This window comes from Stegodyphus dumicola, chromosome X1 (genome assembly GCF_044657685.1).
Source record: "Stegodyphus dumicola isolate Sdum_Otavi_A_Nest chromosome X1, ASM4465768v1".
Lineage (NCBI taxonomy): Eukaryota > Metazoa > Arthropoda > Arachnida > Araneae > Eresidae > Stegodyphus > Stegodyphus dumicola.
The window spans coordinates 239814014-239837216 of record NC_140780.1 but is presented as its reverse complement, the minus strand read 5'-3'; the positions used below and the strand labels follow the sequence as shown (position 1 = coordinate 239837216).

Sequence of the window (23203 nt, the reverse complement as noted above, 5' to 3'; positions counted from 1 at the left end):
CATTCATTTCAAGAAGAAAGAAATAGTATTATAACAATTAAAAAGATGAATGTGAATCTGATTGTGCATTTTTTTATTAATTGCAGGGCACATAAAAATTATGAGCCTAATAGAAGAGTTATCTTCATAGAGAGCTCTTTACTGGAACGGGATATTAAGAGTTTTAATCAAAACCATTATATCTGGTTGTAATGGAAGTTTTCCACCAAAAAAACATTCTTAATTACATTGGGGGGGACAAACATGAAAGCAGTATCTTTAGTGCGGGTAGTAATCATCACCCAAATCTGTGATTTTCTGCCAAAGTTTTGGTAGTTTTTCAAAGCTTTCGGCCCAGAAATTTGGTGGCCAGGAGTCCAAAAACAGATCAACCTCATATTGGACGTCCTGTGCAAAATGGAAGATAGCACCAGCAAGATGTAACTGCAGGTGTGAAAAACAGGTAGAAGTCCAAAAGAACATTGTTGGAGCTTTATGGTGGGAGTGTCAAAAGATCCCATTTGAGTCCGTACACAGTTCCAGCTGGTACATGCAGATATATTTAGTCTTGCATTAGCTTAATGGAACATTATCATTTTGTGTCAGAACTCAGGTTGACATGTTTCTGTGAGAGCAGCGTTAGCGTGGATTAGCATCTCGCTGTACACCTTACTGTCAAGGTTTTTACCTTTTTCCCGATACTCTTTGTGAATAATACCACGGCAATACTGCCAGATACAAAACATAATCTTTTTGTTAGTCAAATTCTGCTTTGCAGCGCTGCCGATGGTTTGACAGGGTGCAGACCAACACCCTTTTCAGCCTGTGTTTTATGTAAATCCACTTTTCATCACAAGTGACAGTCTGGTCCAAAATTTTGTCCTTGTGTTGATATTCGAGAACATTAGTGCAGGCCTGAACAACGTCTTGTCGTTATCTGCTTAGGTCAGCTCATGCGACACCCAGCAATTGAACTTGTATGTCAATTTTTATGCAATGCATACCACAACTATTGAACATGCCACTAACGTCTAACTCCTTAGCAAGCTCTCAAGTGATTACATACTGAACTCGTCCACGAGTTCTCGCAGGCAGGCCTCATCAGCATCAGTAGGTCGGCAGAGCGCGGTGCTTCTTTGCCATAGTCCTTGTTTTAGCTTTCTGTACCAAACCTTCACAGCATCGTATGTTATAACATTAGTACCTAAAGCTCTCCACATGATTTGGTGACATTCTAGTGTTGACTTTTTGCAACAAAACTGCAAGTAAATCTAATATGGTGGTGTGATAGCTCCATTTCAGACACCTTGTACTTAATGATATTGTTTTACAGATTTCAGAATAGTGTTCTAAAGCAAGTCTCTTTCTTTCAAATGTCAAAAATTATTTGACAAAATATGATTAAATATGCCAACGTGAACTGTCTGCACAGACAGTATTTGCGGTGATGGGAATCTCGTTAAAACCCGATATTTACCTAGTAAAAAGAATTTTTCCCATTGAGTTATTAAGCTGTAGTATTCAAACAATTTTCCGTTGAACTAACCAAATACACCTATCCCTTGATTTACAAGTTTTTGGTTTTACACGGTTTAAAAATTAACGGATTTCAAAAACTTGCTAAAAATGTTTATTTGGCTGCATGTATGCAAATAGATGCAAGGTTTTGATGATTTAGCTCAGCCAGATATTGAAGAAATAATAACTCATGAAGAACTAAATGAGGATGAGTTAGTTAACAGAATTCATGAAACAAACATGATGAAGACATTGATTCTGATGAAGAGCAATTTGAACCAGTTGTGTTCACAACAACAGCCGTCACCATAGGACTTGAATTCCGAAGAAAATTAGGTAATCATTTTTTACAATACAACACGAGTTTTGAATGAGCTCTCCAATTGCAACGGGAGCTTAGTAAGTGCTTTAATCAAAATAGGAGGTTTACAAAGAAAGGAAAAAATCTAGGCATTTGTTAAGTACGGATTTCACTATAAAGGTCTCTTAAATCTGAGTTCTTCCTAACTCGTCAACCATTGATGCAGAAACTTATCAAGAACGCTCAAGTGATGAAAGTGACATTATACACTGGTTATCCTAAATTAAGGAAAAATCACAAAAATATCGATAACTCCCTAAAAAATAAGCCAATCCGTGTAAAATTTGAATATATTGCCAAGTAAGAGTAGCTGAGTAAAACTGCAATATGCAAATTAGTGGAATACGTCATCTGTGAGGAGCATAAAAGTCCATGTTTGAGAGCAAGCCCACATATTTCGCTGTGACAGTGACATCAGAAATCTGAGATCGCCAATTTGTAACAGTGACCTCCAGGCATCATTTGCCTGCAGAACTGCGATGGAGAGCCATTGGGAGACTAGAGGCAGGTCAAAGTCAAACAGAAGTGGCCAGATGGCTAAATGCGAGTCCTTCTGTGGTTCATAGACTTTGGAGGCAATTTCCAACTACAGATTCGCCATCTAGGACGTTCAGCCAAGGACGGCCAACTACTACGACGAGCATCGATGACAGATATTTGACATTATATGCACGCAGGAATAGAACCGCTACCTTCTTAGATCCTCCCTTGCTGCAACCACCGGAAGGTTTGTGTCATTGTCTACTGTGCGTAGAAGGCTTCACGAAGGTGGTCTGTATGCGAGGCGACCAGCCATTTGTGTGCCGCTCAAGCCACCCCATAGGAGGGACCGTTTTCAGTGGGCACGACAACATGTCCACTGGATGCCTGATCAACGGAGAGCGGTTCTCTTTACAGAGTCCAGGTTTAGTCTAGAAAACGATAGGCGTTAATTGATATGGTGAGAACCTAGAACCCGTTATCATCCGTCAAACATCTGTGAAAGAGATACATACGAAAGGGGCAGTGTCTGTGTTTGGAGTGGCATCTCTTTGGGTGGACGCACAGACCTGCATGTCTTTCAAAGGGGAACTGTGAATGCTCAGATTTATAGAGATGACATCCTTGATGTTTATGTGCACCCATATGCCGGGGCAATAGGTGATGCTTTCCTGTTACAGGACGACAACGCAAGACCACACAGGGCTCGCATCGTAGACGATTATCTTCAACAGGAAACAATTATGCGCATGGAGTGGCCAGCTCGATCCCCGGACTTGAATCCTATCGAGTACATTTGGGATGCTTTAGGATGACGTCTAGCTGCTCTCAATCCGCCCCCTCAAACCCTTGTCGCGTTTGCAACTGCTTTGCAAGAGCAATGGCTCTCGCTTCCTATGGAACTGATAGACTGCATAATTAAAGGCGTCACACGTTGCTGTATTGCTTCTAGAGGCGATCATATTCCATATTGAAGGTACTTTTCCTATAGCAAACTGGCACTTTTGATTTGTTCATTTTATACATGTGCTAATTTCTATACTACCCTTAATTTATGATAACCAGTGTATATGATTAAGGCTTTGGTTTCCTTTTCTCCTGATTCATCATTTGATTAAGCATGTGTGAATTCACTTTTACATGTATTTATCTTATTCATTTTTAGAACTGATGAGACATGTATTTTTTATTACTTTGCCAGTCTATTTCAAATTGCCTGGCTGTATAATTTAAAACAGTATCCAGACCACATTTATGTATTTATATCTCTAATTCGAGGTAAAGTTTATGTTTAAAAACTGAGTTCAATTTACGCATTGGAAATCGACTACAAGGGGTGGGAGAGATACTTTTAGCATGCAACCTCTCCAAAAAATGGAGAAAGAGACAGAAATAAATTACATAATAGTGACAGCAGTCTATTTGTCTTAATTCTTCAACGCACACGAAGCACACTTCATGAAGAGCCAAAGGTTTATCTTGATCTCTCAGTTTTATGTGGAAGTAAGCAAATTGAACTCCCCCAATTAGAAATGTTTCTTTGTTGCTTTTTAACTATATAAGTCCCACAAATTTAGCATAAGCAATCCAGAGGATTAATACATCCCGTTAAAGCCATTTATTTCTTTTGCAAAATTAAAAATTGCTGTTCACAAAACAAGTTTGTAAAGCACAGTGGTTGAATCCACATTGACAGCATAACAGGTGGCCTTGCTTAGTACGAACCAGATTTGATGTACCGTCTGTTCAACTAAAGAAAGGCTGAGTCTTGCATTGGTGACTTTATTACGTTAACTTATGAGGATAGGTTTAATAAATTTAATATTATATAGATTTTAAATACAAAAAAACAGTTTGTGTGTATGTCTGAAAAGATTTAAAAGTGTAAACTGAATGTGATTTTTGGGTAAACAATCACAGATTGGATGGATTTTTTTCCCCATTATTCCGTAATCAGCACAAAAAGTACAATAGGGATTACTGAGAAAATTTCAAGCAGTTTTTTTCATCTCAGACCTATGTTATAAAATACTTATTTAAGCCTTAAGGTACCGTTGTACTTCTGTTGCTGGATGAAATTTGGCCCTTCTTCAGTGCAGTGAATGTAGAATTTGGGGCATATATTCCCAGGTACCCTTTTAAATGCCATGCATTTCTAGGATTTTTATTATCCTCCTTTTTATTAGTTTTTAATCTACAGTTTTTATATTTTGACATCTCTTCAAAATTGTGTGGTTCAGAAATAGTCTCCATTACCATCTTCCACTGCAAAATCTTGTAACTTTGATCTTCAAGTTTTCATTGTTTGAAATGCAATGTGCCAGCTTCATGTCCCACGACCTCCACATTCACAACTTTGTTTTTATTTATGATATGGATCTTAATTAATTGCAGATACTTGGGTTCAGGAATTTTTCATTCAGGACCTCTGGTCGCATAATTCTCTGATATAAGTGGTCCAAAATTTCTGAATAATGACAAACTACTACTACTCATTAATGCTATCTCTAGAAAGACCTCTGTTGTTTATTCAGTGGCTATAATAATAAAAAAAAACCAAATGTTTCAAAAAGGAGTTAGGCATGGTAATTTCAAAAGAAAAATCTTTTCCCCCTTTTTCTTTGGAGTTGAAAATAGCCATACATAATTTTGAAAACATTACTTGAGTACTTCCTAAAATTCTCTCGCATACCCCTTAAGGTGTATATATCACAGTTTGGGAACACCACCATTGTCAGCTCCTCCTTAGGTTTTGATATAAATAAAAGATTATCTGGAGCTGTGTGTCAGCTTAGAATTAAGACAACCTGTTCCATTCTGATGTGCTGCAAAATTACAAATAAATTATTTGTCTTTTACGTGTGAGTAGTTTTATAGTGTGTAATATTTGCTTAATACTTCCAGCATTCTTTTTGTTCTTGAACTATTTTTAGCTCTTATTATTCCCTTTTTGTACTGAAGCATAATACCACTTGTCCTCCTCATTAGGCAGGTTATTTAAGGGGAACTTGATGAACCTGTATCTTACGACAAAATGGAATTAGTAGCAAATATAAAACTGACATTTAAAAAAAAAAATCTTATGTTAAAAAATAATAAAGGTTCCAAAGCTGAACACAATTATTTTTCTAAAATCAACTTTTCAGCTGATAAATTAGATTTTAGCAAAGCTTTCTATAATCAGCTAAACTTGCAATTTTGAGTGTGATTTTATATCTTATCTTTAATCTGTCAAACAGCATTTATACCTTTTTCTGTTTTGCTTAGTTAACTGATACATTCACTGCCAAAGCCGTTTAAGTGCATCTGTTTGCAAGTGCCAAGATGCGATATTTGTTGTAATACTTTTAAATTATTTTCTATTTTATTATTTAAATATAGATGTAATAGATTATTGTAGTAGTAACTAAATTCATGCAATTATACTCGTAGTTTGCATATGACATAACTTTTTTTATCCTTGGGCAGCTGCTTGATAACTCAGAACTAGATAAACAATACTGCCCCATCTGCACATTCACCCAAAACTCCTCACACGTGTTATATTCATTATTTTCCATTAGTCCAAATGGAAAATAATGCTTTATAATGGATTTCGCATACTTTACCTCCTTCATTATCAAATTTATGCCAAATCAATACTGTTTATAAATGAGTTTCTGAACAAGCCTTTGAGCTGTCTACTTATGGCATTTCCTAAATGAATAAAATTATTTTTTGCTCTAAATATTTGGTTGTAGTTTTGAGAAATAGTTTTCAGTGTGCAAAATGCTTTGGTTACTTCAGTTTTGATGTAACCAAAGGTAAAGGCATGAAGCGACAGAAAACAAGCCAAGGAGTAGGTGAAATAAAAGTACCCTCCTGCACACCAAACACCTAAATATTGCATGATAATGAGTTATCTTGTAGCTAAATACATCCAGTTTTCCAATTACAAACGTTCTCGTAGGTGGCAGCAAACGTGTTAAAGTTGCTTAATGCCCTATATCGTCAACCGAGCATTAAAAACAAAAACCTGTGTTTGGAAAAACAGTAGGGTTATTTATTAAAACAGCACTCTTTGGCATATCTTTCATAGAGAGAATGCCATTATGAAGAATATTCTGAAGAAAATTACCTTAAGTTTTCACAACACATAGGAAAAATCTTGAGAAAAATTCATGTATCTAGCCCACTGTGTTGTCAGGAGCCAAATATTCAGTGTCCTGTCTATTCAGCTAATTGTGAGATAAATAAAAAAAGAAAACCACTAGTTGAGATTTGAATATTGTGAAATATTAATATATATATACTAATCAAGTAATTTTAATTACAGATTACATCAAGGAGTTCCAATCCCAAAGAGGTCAAAAACTGTCGCATTCTCAAACAAAAGCATTTGTTAAATTGTATTTCAAAATGTTTCATGAAAATTATACTATAATGTTACGCAACCCGGCTGATCGTTCTGGAAAATCTGAAATAAGTTTTGAAGTAACCAAAGATAAAGGTGTAAAGCGTCAGAAAACAAGCCAAGAAACAGGTGAAACAAAAAGCTTACTGGACAGAAACAATAATTCTGACAAGCCTTTTCAAGGACAAAGTACATGTACTGTATCTTCATATCTGCAGAGCCAAAACTCTGAATGTTCTGAGTTAGCAGCTGAAGGAATAGCTGCATATTCCAGGTATCATATGATTTTGTTTTATTTAAAAACGATAAAAATATTATAAATTAACTTGAAAAATTGACATCAAAACCACATGATAATAATTGATATAATCCAAAAATGTAAAATTTTTTGTTAACTTTTCATTTCACATACTTTTGATGACCAATAGCTATTCTTATAATAATTATAGTAATAATTATTATAATTCTTATAGTAATTCTTTTTATTTTCATAAATAAGGTAGAGCATTATAAATTAAAATCTTTTCAGATTATTTTCTATGTTTAAGATGATAATTGTTTACAATACCTGCATAGTACTTTCATTAAGAAATCATGTCCATGGTATTTAGGGTTTTTGTTAATTAAATATATGATGTAAATATTTTCCATAATTATATGAATGTTTGAATTTATAATGTTAATTTTCATTACTTTAATTCTGTTAAAGTTTATTTAATTTTTCACTTCATTCTTGTTTTTAATATTTTTGAATATGATATTTTTTATTATTTGCAGCATTAGTTTCTTGACCATAAATTTGTTATTTTTTTTATAATAAAAATTTGAGTAATGTATCTTTATTAATCACTTTTGCTTTAAAAGTTAGAAATTTGAGCTTATAATGAAATTCACTTATTTTACCTCCTTCATTATCAAATTTATGCCAAATCAATGCTGTTTATAAATGCATAATAAGTCAGATACTTAGGAAGAAATTTTTTCTTTTAAAGAAGTATATTCTTTCTACACTGTGAAGAAACTTGAAGAAATGACTAATGATACACTCGGTAAGGAAGTTGAAGGGGATAAATTTATTAATAACTATTTAACTATTTGAAAATGATTATTTTATCATTTCTGTGTTTTCAGTTATTTGGTCTGCTAATGATAGATATGTTTGCTGCATCCTAGACTACTAAATAAATTGATATTTTTATATGTTTTTGGAAACAGAAGCTTCATGACAAATTTTGTTAAGTGTTTAATTTTTCTTTTGTTCATAGTTTAGAAGTATAAAAAGGGAAGTGCTTACAAATTAACGTACTGGACAAAATTTAAAGGTAGCATCAATAAGCAGTCCTCCACATCAACACCTCTTTAATCACAAGAGGATGTTAATTTGGCCATTCAAAATTTTACAAATAGCATCCAAAATGCATTGCACGCATTTTTCTCGTTCAATTTACGAATGCATGCTGCCTGGGGCTAAAATGCTTCATAGGAATAAGTTCTTTGAATATCAGCATTGGTTCATAATCCCTTCTATTCACGGAAATATTTGGCCTAACTTGAATTGCCGGTTTGGCTTAGCCTTATTGCTCGAGTAAAGACCCTGTTTATTCTGTAGGCCACAGGAGTTCACTCAGTATGATGGTGCTGTTGCTTCAACATCCAAGAATGTATATGAGTGAGTTCTAATTTCTTGTTTATCTCACATAATATCTGCTTTCTTTATCTAATTAGGGTTTTACTAAATGGATATATTTATTTTGCAGGCCTAAGGACTTTATACAACATGATGGGGCCATTCCATCAACATCTAAAACCATGTATGTGTGATATTATTTATCCCTGTTTATTTGAAATCTTTTCTGCTTATAAAGGTTATTTACTAACTGCATGTGTTGTTTTACAGGCCTGAAGATTTTAATCAATTTGATGGAGCCACTCCTTCCACTTCAGGAGGAATAACATATGTTGAATGCCCTATATGCACAGGTCAGAAAAATTACTGAATTCATAGCTTTCAGAGGATGTTTTTGTATTTTGATAAGACAGTAGTTGCTAAACATTTCAATTTGTAGCTCTCTTAGTGTATCCATGGCTCCAATAATAGAATATAGGCATGTCATTCACTGTGCATAGTTGATGTAGTTAGGTTGGTTGAATTTTAAAAAAATATATAAAACATGTTTCAGATTTAGAATTGGTTAATGGCAAATGTGCTAAATAAGAATGAATGTTAAGTGATCATGTCGCTGAATAAATAAACCACCTTTTTGTAGGATGAATAAGCTTTTTTTTTTTTTTTTTTTAATTTATTGCACATTTTTTAAATATTGCAGTTAAACTGTACGTAACATCCTTATTTCTTATTCCATATTTATTTCTCTCAGTACGTTTTATCACAGCAGCTGCCAAAAGACCAGCTGTGTCATTATTCAGCTTTTAATGAAATCCAGACATCATTTCTGTTGAATCTGATCCTTAAATGTACAACTCAATAAAGCATTAAATCTCTGCAAACATGGAGACATAATTAAGTGCTATACAAGAACTGTTCTTCTACCAATGTATTTACAACATACCTCTTTCAATGTTTTTTTATCCCTGAAGAATTTCTTATGATTCTTACATATGAAGATCTCATTATAGACACTTGGAAAAACAATTTATGCCATCTGAAGGTTTATCTGTAGATAACTAACTTAAAGGAGGGACAGTTTCTTCAGTGAGAAGCTGATATTATGCCTAGGAGAGTAGGTGTATCTCAAAATTGATGAAAATTGTCTTCACTGAGCATTAAGTACAGCTGTGTGTTATCTGGCATACATCAGCCATTGAGCACAAAATAAGAATCGGTTTCCCCCTTTTCATTTTTGTTGTAACTAATAAGGAGTGTGTTTTAACCTTGAACTCTTAGTTTTTCACAAGAAATATATATGAATCTACTTAAGAAATGCATAATACTAAAAGAATTAAGTGCTAATTTCTATGAAAATTCCCAAGTTGTTAAATATGGGATTTTTGATCATCAGTGCTGAACTTTCTAACAACTTTGGTAGCCAAAAGTTAACTTTCTAATGAAATTTTAAATTTCAGGATATTTCCAAAGCAGCTATACATTACCAGATATAGTTAGATTTATAAAATTTTAATATCCTGTTAACACTGACATAGCAGTAAATTTTTTTACATTATTTGTGGCTAAATGAGAAAGAGCATTTGTAGATATTTTCTATATTTCTTTATTTCCAGTAATTTTGATGCTTTATCAAAAACTCTTCCTCTGTGTTTCTGCAAGTTGCAGTTTTCACTTAAATGAGCTTTAAACAGATATGGGGAAACAAACAATGCATTCTATGCTTTTAGGGAAAACGTTGAGTTAACAGCTAAATGCCTATAAATGAAATAAAATAAATAAAACACTTTTAGTTACCAAAGGCAAAGTTTTTTGGATGGATTTCTCAGCTTTATGAATACTTTTTATTCAACGGTCTTGAATCGAGGAAATATTCACACCAAGTTTTGATGGGCAAAACATTGCACTCTGTCCTTTGAATCAGTATTTAATCAGATTGTAGTTTTTATCGAATTCCTTATGCTTTATTTATGTAACATTTTATATATTTCCTTTTCATTAAATGCAGACTGCTGTCACTCTTCTGTAATTTATTTCTCTTTCTCCATTTTTTGGAGAGGTTGCATGCTAAAAGTATCTCTCCCACCCCTTGTAGTCGATTTCTAAAGTGTAAAATTAAGGAGGCATTGAATTCAGCTTTTAACCATAAACTTTGCCTCTATTTTGAGATATAAATACATAAATGTGGTCTGGATACTGTTTCAAATTATACAGCCAGGCAATTTGAAATAGACTGGCAAAGTAATAAAAAATACATGTCTCATCAGTTCTAAAAATGAATAAGATAAATACATGTAAAAGTGAATTCACACATGTTTAATCAAATGATGAACCAGGAGAAAAGGAAACCAAAGCCTTAATCATATATACTGATTCAGAAGTCAAACAACAAAAATCAGCGTTATACCTACAAAATTATGGCGTGTTATTGTGTCTTAATCATATATACTGGTTATCATAAGTTAAGGAAAAATCACGATTACTGAAAAAGCTACATGTAGAATTTAATGAAACTTACCCACAATGTACAACACATAGAAAGGTATCGAATAACATAAAAAAGAAATTACCAGACAAATATGGTGGTATAGAAATTAGCGCATGTATAAAATGAACAAATTGAAGGTGTCAGTTTGCTATAGGAAAAGTACCTTCAATATGGAATATGATCGCCTCTAGAAGCAATACAACACATACAGTGACGTGTGATGCTTTCAATTATGCGGTCTATCAGTTCCATAGGAAGCGAGAGCCATTGCTCTTGCAAAGCAGTTGCAAGCGCGACAAGGGTTTGAGGGGGTGGATTGAGAGCAGCTAGACGTCTTCCTAAAGCATCCCAAACCTGCTCGATAGGATTCAAGTCTGGGGATCGAGCTGGCCACTCCATGCGCATAATTGTTTCCTGTTGAAGATAATCGTCTACGATCCGAGCCCTGTGTGGTCTTGCCTTGTTGTCCTGTAACAGGAAAGCATCACCAATTGCCCCGGCATATGGGTGCACATAAACATCAAGGATGTCATCTCTATAAATCTGAGCATTCACGGTTCCCCTTGGAAAGACCTGGATGTCTGTGCATCCACCCAAAGAGATGCCACTCCATACACAGACACTGCCCCTTTCGTATGCATCTCTTCACGGATGTTTGACGGGTGATAACGTGTTTTAGGTTCTCTCCATATCAAGTAACGCCTATCGTTTTCTAGACTAAACCTAGACTTGTCTGTAAAGAGAACCACCCTCCGTTGATCAGGCGTCCAGTGGACATGTCCTGCCCACTGAAAACGGTCCCTCCTATGGTGTGGTGTGAGCGGCACACAAATGGCTGGTCGCCTCACATGCAGACCATCTTTGTGAAGCCTTCTACGCACATTTGATGTTGACACGAACCTTCTGGTGGCTGCAGCAAGGGAGGATCTAAGAAGAGTCAAAGTAGTGGTTCTATTCCTGCATGCACATAATGTCAAATGTCGTTCATCGGCGCTCTTCGTAGCAGTTGGCCATCCTTGGCTGAACCTGCTAGATGTCGAATCTGTGGTTTGAAATTGCCTCCAATGTCTATAAACCACAGAAGGACTCGCATTTAGCCATCTGGACACTTCTGTTTGACTTTGTTTTGCCTCTAGTCTCCCAATGGCTCTCCATCGCAGTTCTGCAGGCAAATGATGCCTGGAGGTCACTGTTACGAATTGGCTATCTCAGATTTCTGATGTTACTGTCACAGTGAAATATGTGGGCTTGCTCTCAAACATGGACTTTAAGGCTCCTCGCAGATGACGTATTCCACTAATTTGCATTATAGCGCCACTAATTTGCATATCGCAGTTTTACTCATAAGTAAACAAATATTCATCTTTTTTTGTAAATTTTGATACCCTTTAGATAATAATTGCTCTTTATTTCATAAATTATGGTTTCATATTTTAAATTTTATAATTTCTGCATGCCATCTTACCAGATTTAAATTGATCTATAATCCGTAAAAACCGATAATCCGGAATCGCTGAAGTCCTGACGAGTCCGGATTAAAGACTTTTGACTATATTATAAAGTTAAAGTAATATTGGCCATGGTGGCAATTCCACATATCAATAAAGAGTGCTAGGGGATTTTTCAATTTTATCACTAAAACAAAGATTAGATTCAGTCTAAAGTAAAGTAAAGTTAGATTCAGTCTTAGTAAATATAGCCTGGGAAAGCTTTTATTAGCCAAAGCAGGCTTTTGTGGCAATTGCTGTGAACAGAATTATGATGCTTCTTTCCTAAACAAAACAAGATCTGCTTCTAACATTTTCTTAACATTTAAACCTAAACAAAATATTCCTTTCTATAAAATGGTACACTTTTTTTAACATATAAGTGCATGTGAATTATGCAAAGATTTGTGAAATTCGCAGGGGTGAATATATTTTGGATATAGCTGGAATTCTGAATTTTTTACTTTCTTAAATCCATAATTTTCAAATTTTTGAAATGAACATGCCTCATCATTCTCATATTTTGTTTAGATAAAATATATCCTTCAGAGAATACATAAAATGAAAACTGTTGGATAATGTAAACACGCATACCTTTTGACACTTGTGCAGGAACATCCAAAACTGATGTTGTATACTTGTGGACTGAGAAAAGATGGAAAACAGAAATACCCAGTATATAAAAAAATGATTTAAATGTTTCAACTTGCTTCCATTGGCCTTTTATTGAAAGTTCTTAATTATATGGTTGATATTATGATGCAATGTAAAAACATCCTTCAGCATTTATAACCTGGCTGCAGAGTATAAAATAGGTATTTATTCTCATTACAAAAAAATACATGTGGAGCTTTTGGGGCAGGAAATCCCTCTTAAGACCTAATTGGTAAGGATTGTAGGGATAACTAATTAAATAACTGGACAACTTGCAAAATTCTTTAGATTCCATGATCCATTCTGTTCTTTGTAGCAGTTTCTCATTTTCAACGCTTGCTGATATGTCTATTTCAAGTTCTAATCCGGAGCCTTGCTGGTCATACTAAACTGTAAATTGTTAGCCAAAAAAAAAAAAAAATACAAATTCAACATTTTATTCTAAAACCATATGGATTAAGTATCATTTCTATGAAAGCACTTGTATATTTTGTAGCATGCAATTTGGCAATCACTTGCTTAAGATGTTACTTTTAATTCTGCATTTACGTGACATAACCAGTTCACTTGACTATGTTTTCAGTTTCCTTGGTAGTAATTTAGCTTCCAGTCTGTCTGTAATATAAAAAGGCCGGTAAAGAATAACATTTGCCTTTATTCCTGCAAAGCACTGTATGTTGTCTTCCCTAACCAGGGTTATTTAAGGTGCCTGTAATAGCGGGATATAATTCCTGCTGAGAAGGCATATCAAAGTAACATTTGCCTTTTGGAGAGACAAACTTGGGAAGGTAAATAAGTCATTTTTTCTGATAATAGTTGAGACCTATTTAAACTGGCTAATAATCTTTTAGTAGCTTGAAAATACAATAGTTCTAATGTTATTACTGTGGAGAGTATTTTAAGGTGGAAAGTTATTACCTACAAAGCGGGAAGAAAGATGCCGGAGTGTATTTAATTCTTCAAATTTTATTTAAATCTGGCTTTTGCAAATCTCTCGGGGCTGTCATACTGCTTATCTCTCTTTTATATGTTCTTTTAATTATTAATCGTGTAAGTACTTATATAGCCATGCATTACAAAAAGTTCCAAATCTAGTAACTGTAGATCTTTGTTACAGTCTATTTTTCAGATATGCTTGATGGCTACTGCTTCCACTGGTTTTGTGAAGTATTTGATTTTGTCAGATTTTTGCTAAAAAAAACTTCACATCAGGTTCATATACCACACTTAGTAAGGAAGTCTGGTAAGAAAGTACAGTAACTTCTGGGCCCAAAACATTGATTAAAGCCCTTTAAGAGAATCTTTTCTTCAGAGTAACAGTGAAGTTTTCTACTTAACTATATTTGTCCCCGATACCTCACAGGTACATCGAAATTCATGTACATGTGACGTTGTGTTTGCGATACATGATCTTGCATTAATTCTTTCTCCCATTGCTAGTGGTTTTTAGCATTATTTTTCGTATTAAGTTTCATATCTGGATTGTCTTAATTTACTCTAGACATCCTCAGAACTTTATATGAAGATATAATTAATGTTTAATCAGAAAATATTTAATTTTGTTTTACATCATATGTGGTACATTATTAGTATGTGCATCCACTGTTAATTTTATTATTCCCCCCCCCCTTCAAGTGTAAAAGTGCTGTGATAAGTTAAAACTACCCTACTTGTGATTTTCTCGGTATAAAAATGTAGGAAAATTACAAGATGAAGTTAGTCAAAGAACATAAAATTTAAAGTATCTCATGGAATATTAATACTTTTTATATCAGTTATATTGCAAGTAGTTCAGTAACTTGAATCATGCATTATAAACTTAATTTAAGTCATTTCGGATTTCTTTTGAAATGATAACATCATGCAGCATAAAAACGTCCCAGAAACTCCTAGTTTTTCATATTTCAAGATTGGCAGCTGAGGCATGGCCTGCTAAGTAAATAGGGGTGGAGAGTTGTAATTCTGCGTGAATCAAAATGTTATGGTTTTTGGTTTCAAAAATGAAGTTTGTATTTCTTGCAAATTTTTTCTGTGTTACCTTTAGTAATACTGGAGCTATATGAAAGCAAGGGAAAGTGAAAGGTTCTGAATAATGTAGGAGGTAAGTGCCCTCTCCCATGAAAATATGTTTAATTTGCTTTATTTAATACCCTGGCATACATACCTGAAACTATCTGTGAAAACAACTATGCTTTTTTGAAAGGTGCTGTCAGTGTTATGCTTTCCATAATTCATGACTATATTTAAATAAATTTCCATTGCATTATCTTTCAAAGGTAGTTGAGAATTTTTTTTTTGTTTCTCTTAATATGCTAAAATTCTTTGGGAAAATAAATTATTTGGCATATGTGTATATTAATTATATAGGTTGCAATCGTTAGTTGCGCCACTGCACAATGAAGCTTATCTGGGAATCCTGGTCAATGTTTGTGATATAACAGTTGCTATCAATTTTGTAATGAGGTATTTCTTGTAAAAATTGAATGATAGGTGTATAATTACAGGTTGACTCCCTTTGTATCCAGACACCTATTACCTATTTGTAGAGTCACTTAGTAGCTTAATTTTAATACCTATATTCTAAATGGGCTTAAAAATTACTATCTGTTTTATGTTCATATGCAGATAAACTGAGAGTTTATGAGACATTTTTGTGCTGCGCGATTTCAAAAGAAATCCAAATTGACTTAAATTAGCTTTATTTATAATGCATGAATCAGGTTACTAAACTATTGGCAATACATTAAATTCAATTAGATGCATTAAAGTGTACATTCTTTGACTAATTTCATTTTGTAATTTTCCTTGGTTTCATTCTATCCATGAATAAAATTGAGAAAACAATTACATAATGTAATTCATTTATACTTTTGCATTATACCTTTAGTGCTATTGAAATAAACATGAGAATTAGATGATTGTGGTTATATCCTATTTAAAATCACAAAAAGTAGCAAAAGAAGTTAAAGTATGATTGTATGCATTCTTGTTTTGAAGGTATATACATTAATTTTAAGTGGCAAGCTATTATGTTATAATAATAATTTTTAAGATAACATATTCTTTATATTAAACATTCTGTCTCAAAAGTTCATAGACTCAACTTTATTACGTGTTTTAGAAAAACTGAAAGGAACACAAACACCAAATAAAAAGTCTCTCTATTTCCATCATATGTGACTTGCTTTCCAGTAAATATTCAACTAAAATCGCAATTTGTATTAAAAAAAACACAGAAGAATGCACGTTTCAAAAGTTTATAGCATATTAACATTTTAACAACTTGTGATCAATTTCAAATAACTTAATTGTTCAGTCACTCCATTATTCCGTATGACGTCAAGTTTTCTCCATCAAGAGAAGTAACTTTTGTTATAACTCAGGTTCCGCATTGTACCATACACTCTTGATGGCTGCTTCTAAGGCAATCGTGGAAGAAAAACTGCGTTCCATTCTCATAAACTGTCAGAGACATATTCACGATCGGGTTTGCAGAGTTGCCAACTCTCCCGATTTTCGGCCGCTCTCCCGCCAACCCGATTTACAATATATTTCTCCCAACTTTTTCGTATTTTTATAATTTCTCACGATTTTTATGGAACTTGGCTTAATACTTCGTTATATGAACAAAAAAAAAGTCAATTTGGACATCTAAAAGCAATTGAATTTTCTCTAGATTATATCTAAAACAAAGAATATTTTGTGAAGAACGAATATTTATGTTTGTTTCTTCAGACCTTAACAAAGTTTTTTTTTAATTCATTTTGTCATCATTCGATGTTCTTAACACAGTTCTACAAAGCAGAATTCCATAAATTCATGTTTTGAAACAATGATTTATGATCTGTTTAAAGACATTTTATCAAAGTTTGTAAAACCTGTCTGTGTTTTGTCTTGTAATTCTATATAAGATGTGATTTATGGTGAAATAGTTAATCAAAAGAAAGATGAAGATTTGGTATTAGGAGCTGTAACTGCAAAAGTAGTGGAAGAACTTTCAGAAGACAAAAAATTAGTTTTATCTTCATGTTAGAAGTTACTTCTGTCGAGTATGCGATTACATACTACATAAATTTCCAGTCAACGATGAAGTGATTTTGCATGCTAAAGTTGCTGATGTTTCTGCTCTAGCAAATGTATCTTTTTCTAATACAGTCAAAAGTCGTTAATTCGGACACCTATAATCCGGAATGATCTATAATCCGGACCTCAAATCTAAAATCTTTCTGCGCATGCGCCGCATTGACGCATGCACATAGGCGTTTTACTCGTGCGCCCAAGACATTTACGACTGCGCATATGTGTCTGCGCAAGTGCAGAATACGTTTTCGCGTGCGCGTTTAATGTATAACGGATGGTATAAGCTAAAATTATCTAATTATCTATTTCAGTTAATGTTGATGATTGTGTTGTTCCTTAATCTTCGAATTGGATCCGGCTTATTATTTTTTGCAGACTGTAAGAGCAATTTTCTAAAAGTAAGCTTGAACTTTCGATTATGTCAAATAGAATTTCCGATGCTGGAGCTCCCAAAGGATCTAGAAAACGAAAGTATGTTTCGATGTCCATCAAACAAAAAACGAATTGCTACAAAAAATGGATAATGGCATATTCTTTGTTTATCTAACCGTTCCGAAATCTGTTTATCAATTTCACGTTGCTCTGCGCGTGGGGGGGGGGACGTCGCGGTGCGCAATGAACTGGAAGTTGATTTGTCAACACTATCGTTATCTTCAGGGCAGATGTTTTTATTTTATTTGGCTTATAATTCCTTACTAAATGTAGTATTTAATTTCGATGTACTCCGTCTTTGATTTAAATCAAATTCCTCGTCATTATAAATATCACGAATACAAATCAAATAGTTTTCTGGTTGCAATTTTCTAATTTTGGCTATGCGTAAGGTATGCTTAACGCATCCGCGCGTTCAAAGAAATGTTTAATAAAGTAAACAAATAAATATTAGGCTTCTTTTTTGGTAAATTTTGATACCCTTTAGATCATAATTGTTCATTATTTTATAAATTACGGTTTCATATTTTTAATTTTATAATTTCTGCATGCCATCTTACCAGATTTAAACTGATGATCTATAATCCGGAATCGCCGAAGTCCCGACGAGTCCGGATTAAAGACTTTTGACTGTATAAGGCACTTTTTGAACAGATTTCCTGTGTTACTTCATTTAATCATGAAAGATGATGATATCGGTGTTGCCACTGATGATATTGCAATCGCAATTTTGCAGTTTACAATTAGAAAACTTGGATGTAATTATAAAAATCAGCTAGGATTAACACCAAGTGGAGTTTAATTGGAAAACTGAAAAGTGCTGTTGGAATTTTAAAACATAGTGAACTGTCTAGAATTATGTTGGCTATCTTGACAGTTCCCCATAGTAATGCAGAGTGTAAGAGGATTTTCAGTGTTGTTGCGAAAATAAGGACTAAATTTAAATCTAACGTTGGTGATGACACATTAGAAAAATTTTTATTACTGAAAGCAGGCCTACGTGGCTATTGCTATGAACCAAATTATGAAGTTTCTTTCTTAACAAAAGCAAAATCTGCCACTTCATAACATTTGTATAAAAACTGATTAAAGTGTCTTTTTTTTTTATTATTATTTATTTATTTTTCTTAAACGATGCAAGTAATAAAAATGTTTTTTATTTGTAAGGTATTTTTGTGTTGCTTGCGTTTAAGAATTAGTAACTATTTAAAGTTAATTCATTTTTAAAAACTATATTTTTATCATTTAAAAAGTCTTTTTAACATTGTGAAAAATCTCCTGATTTTTTAGTGTCATAGGTTGGCAAGTATGGGTTTGGTGGCCACTCAAGAACAGTGAGATTTTCCATGGCTAAGTAATTTTTTTTCGCATTAGAAGTATGAATGGCAGCATTGCCATGCTGATATGCTCAATTTTGTAGTCTGGTGTTTTAAGCAAATGTCATTAGTGTTTCTATGTATTCAGATGAATTTTGCTGACCATGTAGAAATGTGAAACCCACTTGCCCGTTGAAACTGAAAGCTGCCCATATCATAACAGATCCACCTCCACTGTTGCTACTGAAGCAGCTCCAAGGTTTTTTTCGTAAGTCATGCTACAGGGTCATCTAGATAAAATTTTTTTTCTAATCGCTAAAAATCAGAGACCATTTGTCTGGCCCATTGCTATCTCATTCATTTGTGAAACTTTGAGAGTAGTTATCAGGCCATTTTACGTGATGTGGCCAGATTCCTTCATTCCCCTATGAACAGTGTTTTTGGATATTTGCAATCCACAAGTATCATAATTTGGCTAACCAAATATTTTTGTATTAAGACATTCTTTGTAATTAAGACACATGCTGAACAAATACTAATTCAGATGTCAAACAACAAAAATCAGTGTTATATTTTCAAATTTTAACAGGACTAGTTTCGATGGTTTTACCGAACCATCGTCAGCTGCAAACGTGCAAATGAACAAGATAGAATATAATGATCAGATAAGAAAGCCTAGACATAAAATAAGTTAGTGGCACTAGAGGCATTTCACATTCAAAAAAATCTTTCTGTTCTAGTTAATGATCCTAATTCCAATCCATCTTTGCCTTTGGCCTTTAAAGAAATTATGTTTTAGTTCTGGTTTCATCAACAGATGCTGCCCCTAGCTTATTTTCTGTCCAGGCTTTCTTATCTTATCTGACCATTATATTCTATCTTGTTCATTTGCGCTTTTGCAGATGACGATGGTGGTTCGGTAAAACCATCGAAACTAGTCCTGTGAAAATATAATGCTGATTTTTATTGTTTGACTTCTGAGTTACCATTCTTTGTATTCGTGTGTTGCTGTGACTGTCCATTACTCAGGAACTTCCTGAATGTGGTTTTGATTGATGCATGTCGATAAATCATGCTTACAGGTCCATTCAGAAGTTTCAAAATTTCCTTAACAGACCTACCCTGAAATTTAAAGTTCAGAATAATAGTTAATAGTTGATGAGAATGTTACAGGTCTTTAACTATAGTTATAATGTGACAGGCTTCCTAAGAAATATAAAGTAGATTGCGACATCATGAACAGCATTACTAAACTTTTATCAGACATTTCATAGTTTCCTGTATATTTCTCCGATAACATGATTTCCATCTTTTCTCACTACTGAGTAGTTTCATAACATACTATGGTACAATAATCTGAGTTGAAATAATAGTGGCAAACCATGGTAAAAAGCTGCATAACTTGCTTATTGGGTGGCAGTGTTACTTTGCAATAATGCAATTCAAATAATCTTTATTCTTTTTTTAATTGGAGGTTTGAAAGAGGCCATTATCGTATAAAAGGCTGAAGTTCCCCATCATGATTATTGCTAAATTCACATAAAATTACATTTGTCTATAAACTTTTAGGGCACTTCCCTTAAAGACAAATTGATATTTTTGTTAAATATTTGCTCTAATGCAAGACACTTGTGTTTTAAATAAACATATATTGCATCATTTTATACATTTCTGTTTTACTTAGACATATAATTTACTTGAGTGTATAAACTTTTGGAACAGAGTGTATGTGTCATGTTCTTTATTTGATTAGTTATATGAATTTTAAAATTTTTATTAAAGTGCATTTTATTTTTTAGAAGCATACCCTAATTTTGAAATTGAAATACATGCGGCTACATGTGGAGATTTTCAACAGTATTCCCTTGATGAAGTGCAGATCATTAAGGAGCGTTTGGTTAATGCCGTGGAACAATCAGCTGTTGAACCAGAAGTATTGATTGTCGAAAACAATAATATTACTACTACTACTGAAGCTAAAATGTCTGTTTGTCCCATTTGTGGTCTTTTGGTTAAAAATGAGGATCTGAAAATGCACTATGATTTTTGTGTTTGTTTTCATTAATGGTGTAATTATGATATTTGTATTGTAAATGAAAGCTAAAGTTGTGAAAAATAAAATATTGTGTTTAATATATGAGAGTTGAATAGATTGAGAAAGGGGAGCTAATATAGTGATGGGAATATAAAAGTAAATATTTATTTATGTATAATATGTATTAATATATTTTATATATATTGCATATAATATCAGTGGCTAAAGATAACTGTCTTAGTACAAATTTCTCTTATCTATTTTTCAGTAAAATACGTAAATCCACCAGATAGGATCTGTTAATGTTCTCTGTTGTTGCAAGAGTATTAGTAATAGGTTAAATCTCCTTTCACTGCTGTTGTCTTTTATTGCAAACTGTTTACCAAGCTCTGGAAAAATGCTGTTGGTAATTCATTGTTGCAATGCACTGCCACAAAGCTTTTTGTCAGGTTCATCGTTTATCGTGCTTTTCATCTTTCTGTTGAATTAGTATTACCCGCCAGATGGTCCCGTTATTGCTGTGCATTCTTGAGATGAGACAATATTTTGTAGTAGTTTCTCGGGTTGACAACATACTGTGCATTTCATCATACTTGATATTTAAATTTCATGTTCTTACCAAGTTAATTGTTAAATATACTAACTCATCTTTACAGTAAAATTAGAAACCAAGTGCACATTTCATCACATAGAAATATTTCAGCTTGTAGGCTGCTGGCAAGCTAAAATAAGTTCTAGAGCTGTACACAAAGGCATCAGAAAACATTGAACAGAATGAATAATTAAGGAAAGTGAAAAGAGAAAAAATATCAAGAAATTATACTGACAACAAGTAAAAATTATTTCTATATTTGAAATAACAAATGAGTAAATTAATTAAAGCTAACTATGGACCTTAGGATTTTTTATTTAAAAAAAGTACTGTTTTATACAGTATTCTTCATTGTCAGATAATTACTTTTTTATTTTGGCTTCTAATCCTGTAAATCCTTTTTCACTGAAAAGCAACCCGTGCATATAAGGGCAGTTCTAATAATGCTGCTGAAATCCCTAAGTATTTATTTCTCTTGATGTGAAGCCATTTTGACATGGGGAAGCTTTTCTCAAGTCTTAAACTTTTGTGCTTATTTTGCTTTTTAAGGATAGAATGAGTTGCGTTTACTAGACAAAGCTAATTCTAGTTTCACTAGTTACTAAAATACAGGTTTCATTATTAATGGAATTTTCTGTTATTATTGTTATTCATTTGTAAAACAAAGTACAGAAGTTCATTTTTCTGTGTGCTTCGGGTTGTATTACAAGTCTGCTCAAAACCTGAAAAAGTGAGAGTTAAGCTCCACCTGAATCTTATGTCCTGACAAGGCATCGTGTCCCATTGTAGGAGATTCTACTGTGTTCACTCCGCATGATAGAGTACTTGTTATAGTATTAATGTATATGTAGCATCCCTTATTAGTCATTTGTATCGACATCATATGCCTAGTATTTGTTTAATTTTGGCATATATAGGCATGACTAAACTTCGGTTCTTTAGTCCCTTAAATATGAAATATGGCATGCAAATATCTTAACCCTTAAATTCTACTCTCTTGCAACAAACAGTTTTCTGTAATATATCTTAATAATATCAAATGTATTTTGAAATTGCACAAAGATGAATGAAGACGCACCTGTCTGTCAACCAATATATTAATTTCTTAAATTATAAAATGTGTTTAATAATTTAAACAATTTCAACGTGGTCATTGCTAATCATCAGAGCAGAATTGCGCCGGAGCCCGGCTCCGGTACTTCTTAGTTTTTGGGATCAATCATTGTTCTAGCCGGAGCGCACCGGAGCCCTAAATGAGAAACCTCCGGCACGTCTTTTATGTAATTGAACAATTTTAGTTGAAATTTGATCCCGAAAATTTTATTTTTTGCAGTAAATTTATATTAAAAATCACGTATTAAATTTTAGTTTATCTTTTTACCTTTCATTCAATTATAATTATTTAAATAAATAATAGGTATTGATTAAATAATAATTGATAAATATTAAATATTAATATCATTTAAATATTTACTTATTAGTTTGATAATTATAACACTTTAATTTTTAATGATTTTAATAGTCATTTTATTTATTTATTTACTTTTTTCCCTCTTTGCTGATGGTCTTCCATAGGGCTCCGGCACTTCTAATTTTAGAAATTAAGCCCTGCATCAGAGTAACAAACAAAATGGTAGATAGTTTTGTTTTTGTGAATTATTCCCATGAGGAGATTGCCATTAAAGCAAAGGATGGCCAAAAAGTGACCAAACAGCACAAAAGTATAAAAAATATTTAAAAAATAGTATACTCTTTTGTACAATT

At 33.3% G+C, this 23203-nt stretch overlaps 1 protein-coding gene across 3 annotated transcripts in view; it reads left to right on the top strand.

The window, feature by feature from the left end:
* Positions 1-20949, top strand: part of LOC118195556 (uncharacterized) — an 88338-nt gene extending 67389 nt beyond the window's left edge. For 2 of the 3 annotated variants that reach the window (XM_085807245.1, XM_085807244.1), the window contains exons 7-11: positions 6654-7005; positions 8341-8400; positions 8489-8542; positions 8629-8711; positions 20612-20949. In XM_085807245.1, the coding sequence (XP_085663371.1) occupies positions 6654-7005; positions 8341-8400; positions 8489-8542; positions 8629-8711; positions 20612-20877 (815 nt within the window). In that variant the 3' untranslated portion in view covers positions 20878-20949. The other variant, XM_085807246.1, reaches the window with a different exon arrangement.
* Positions 20950-23203: the final 2254 nt, after the last annotated feature.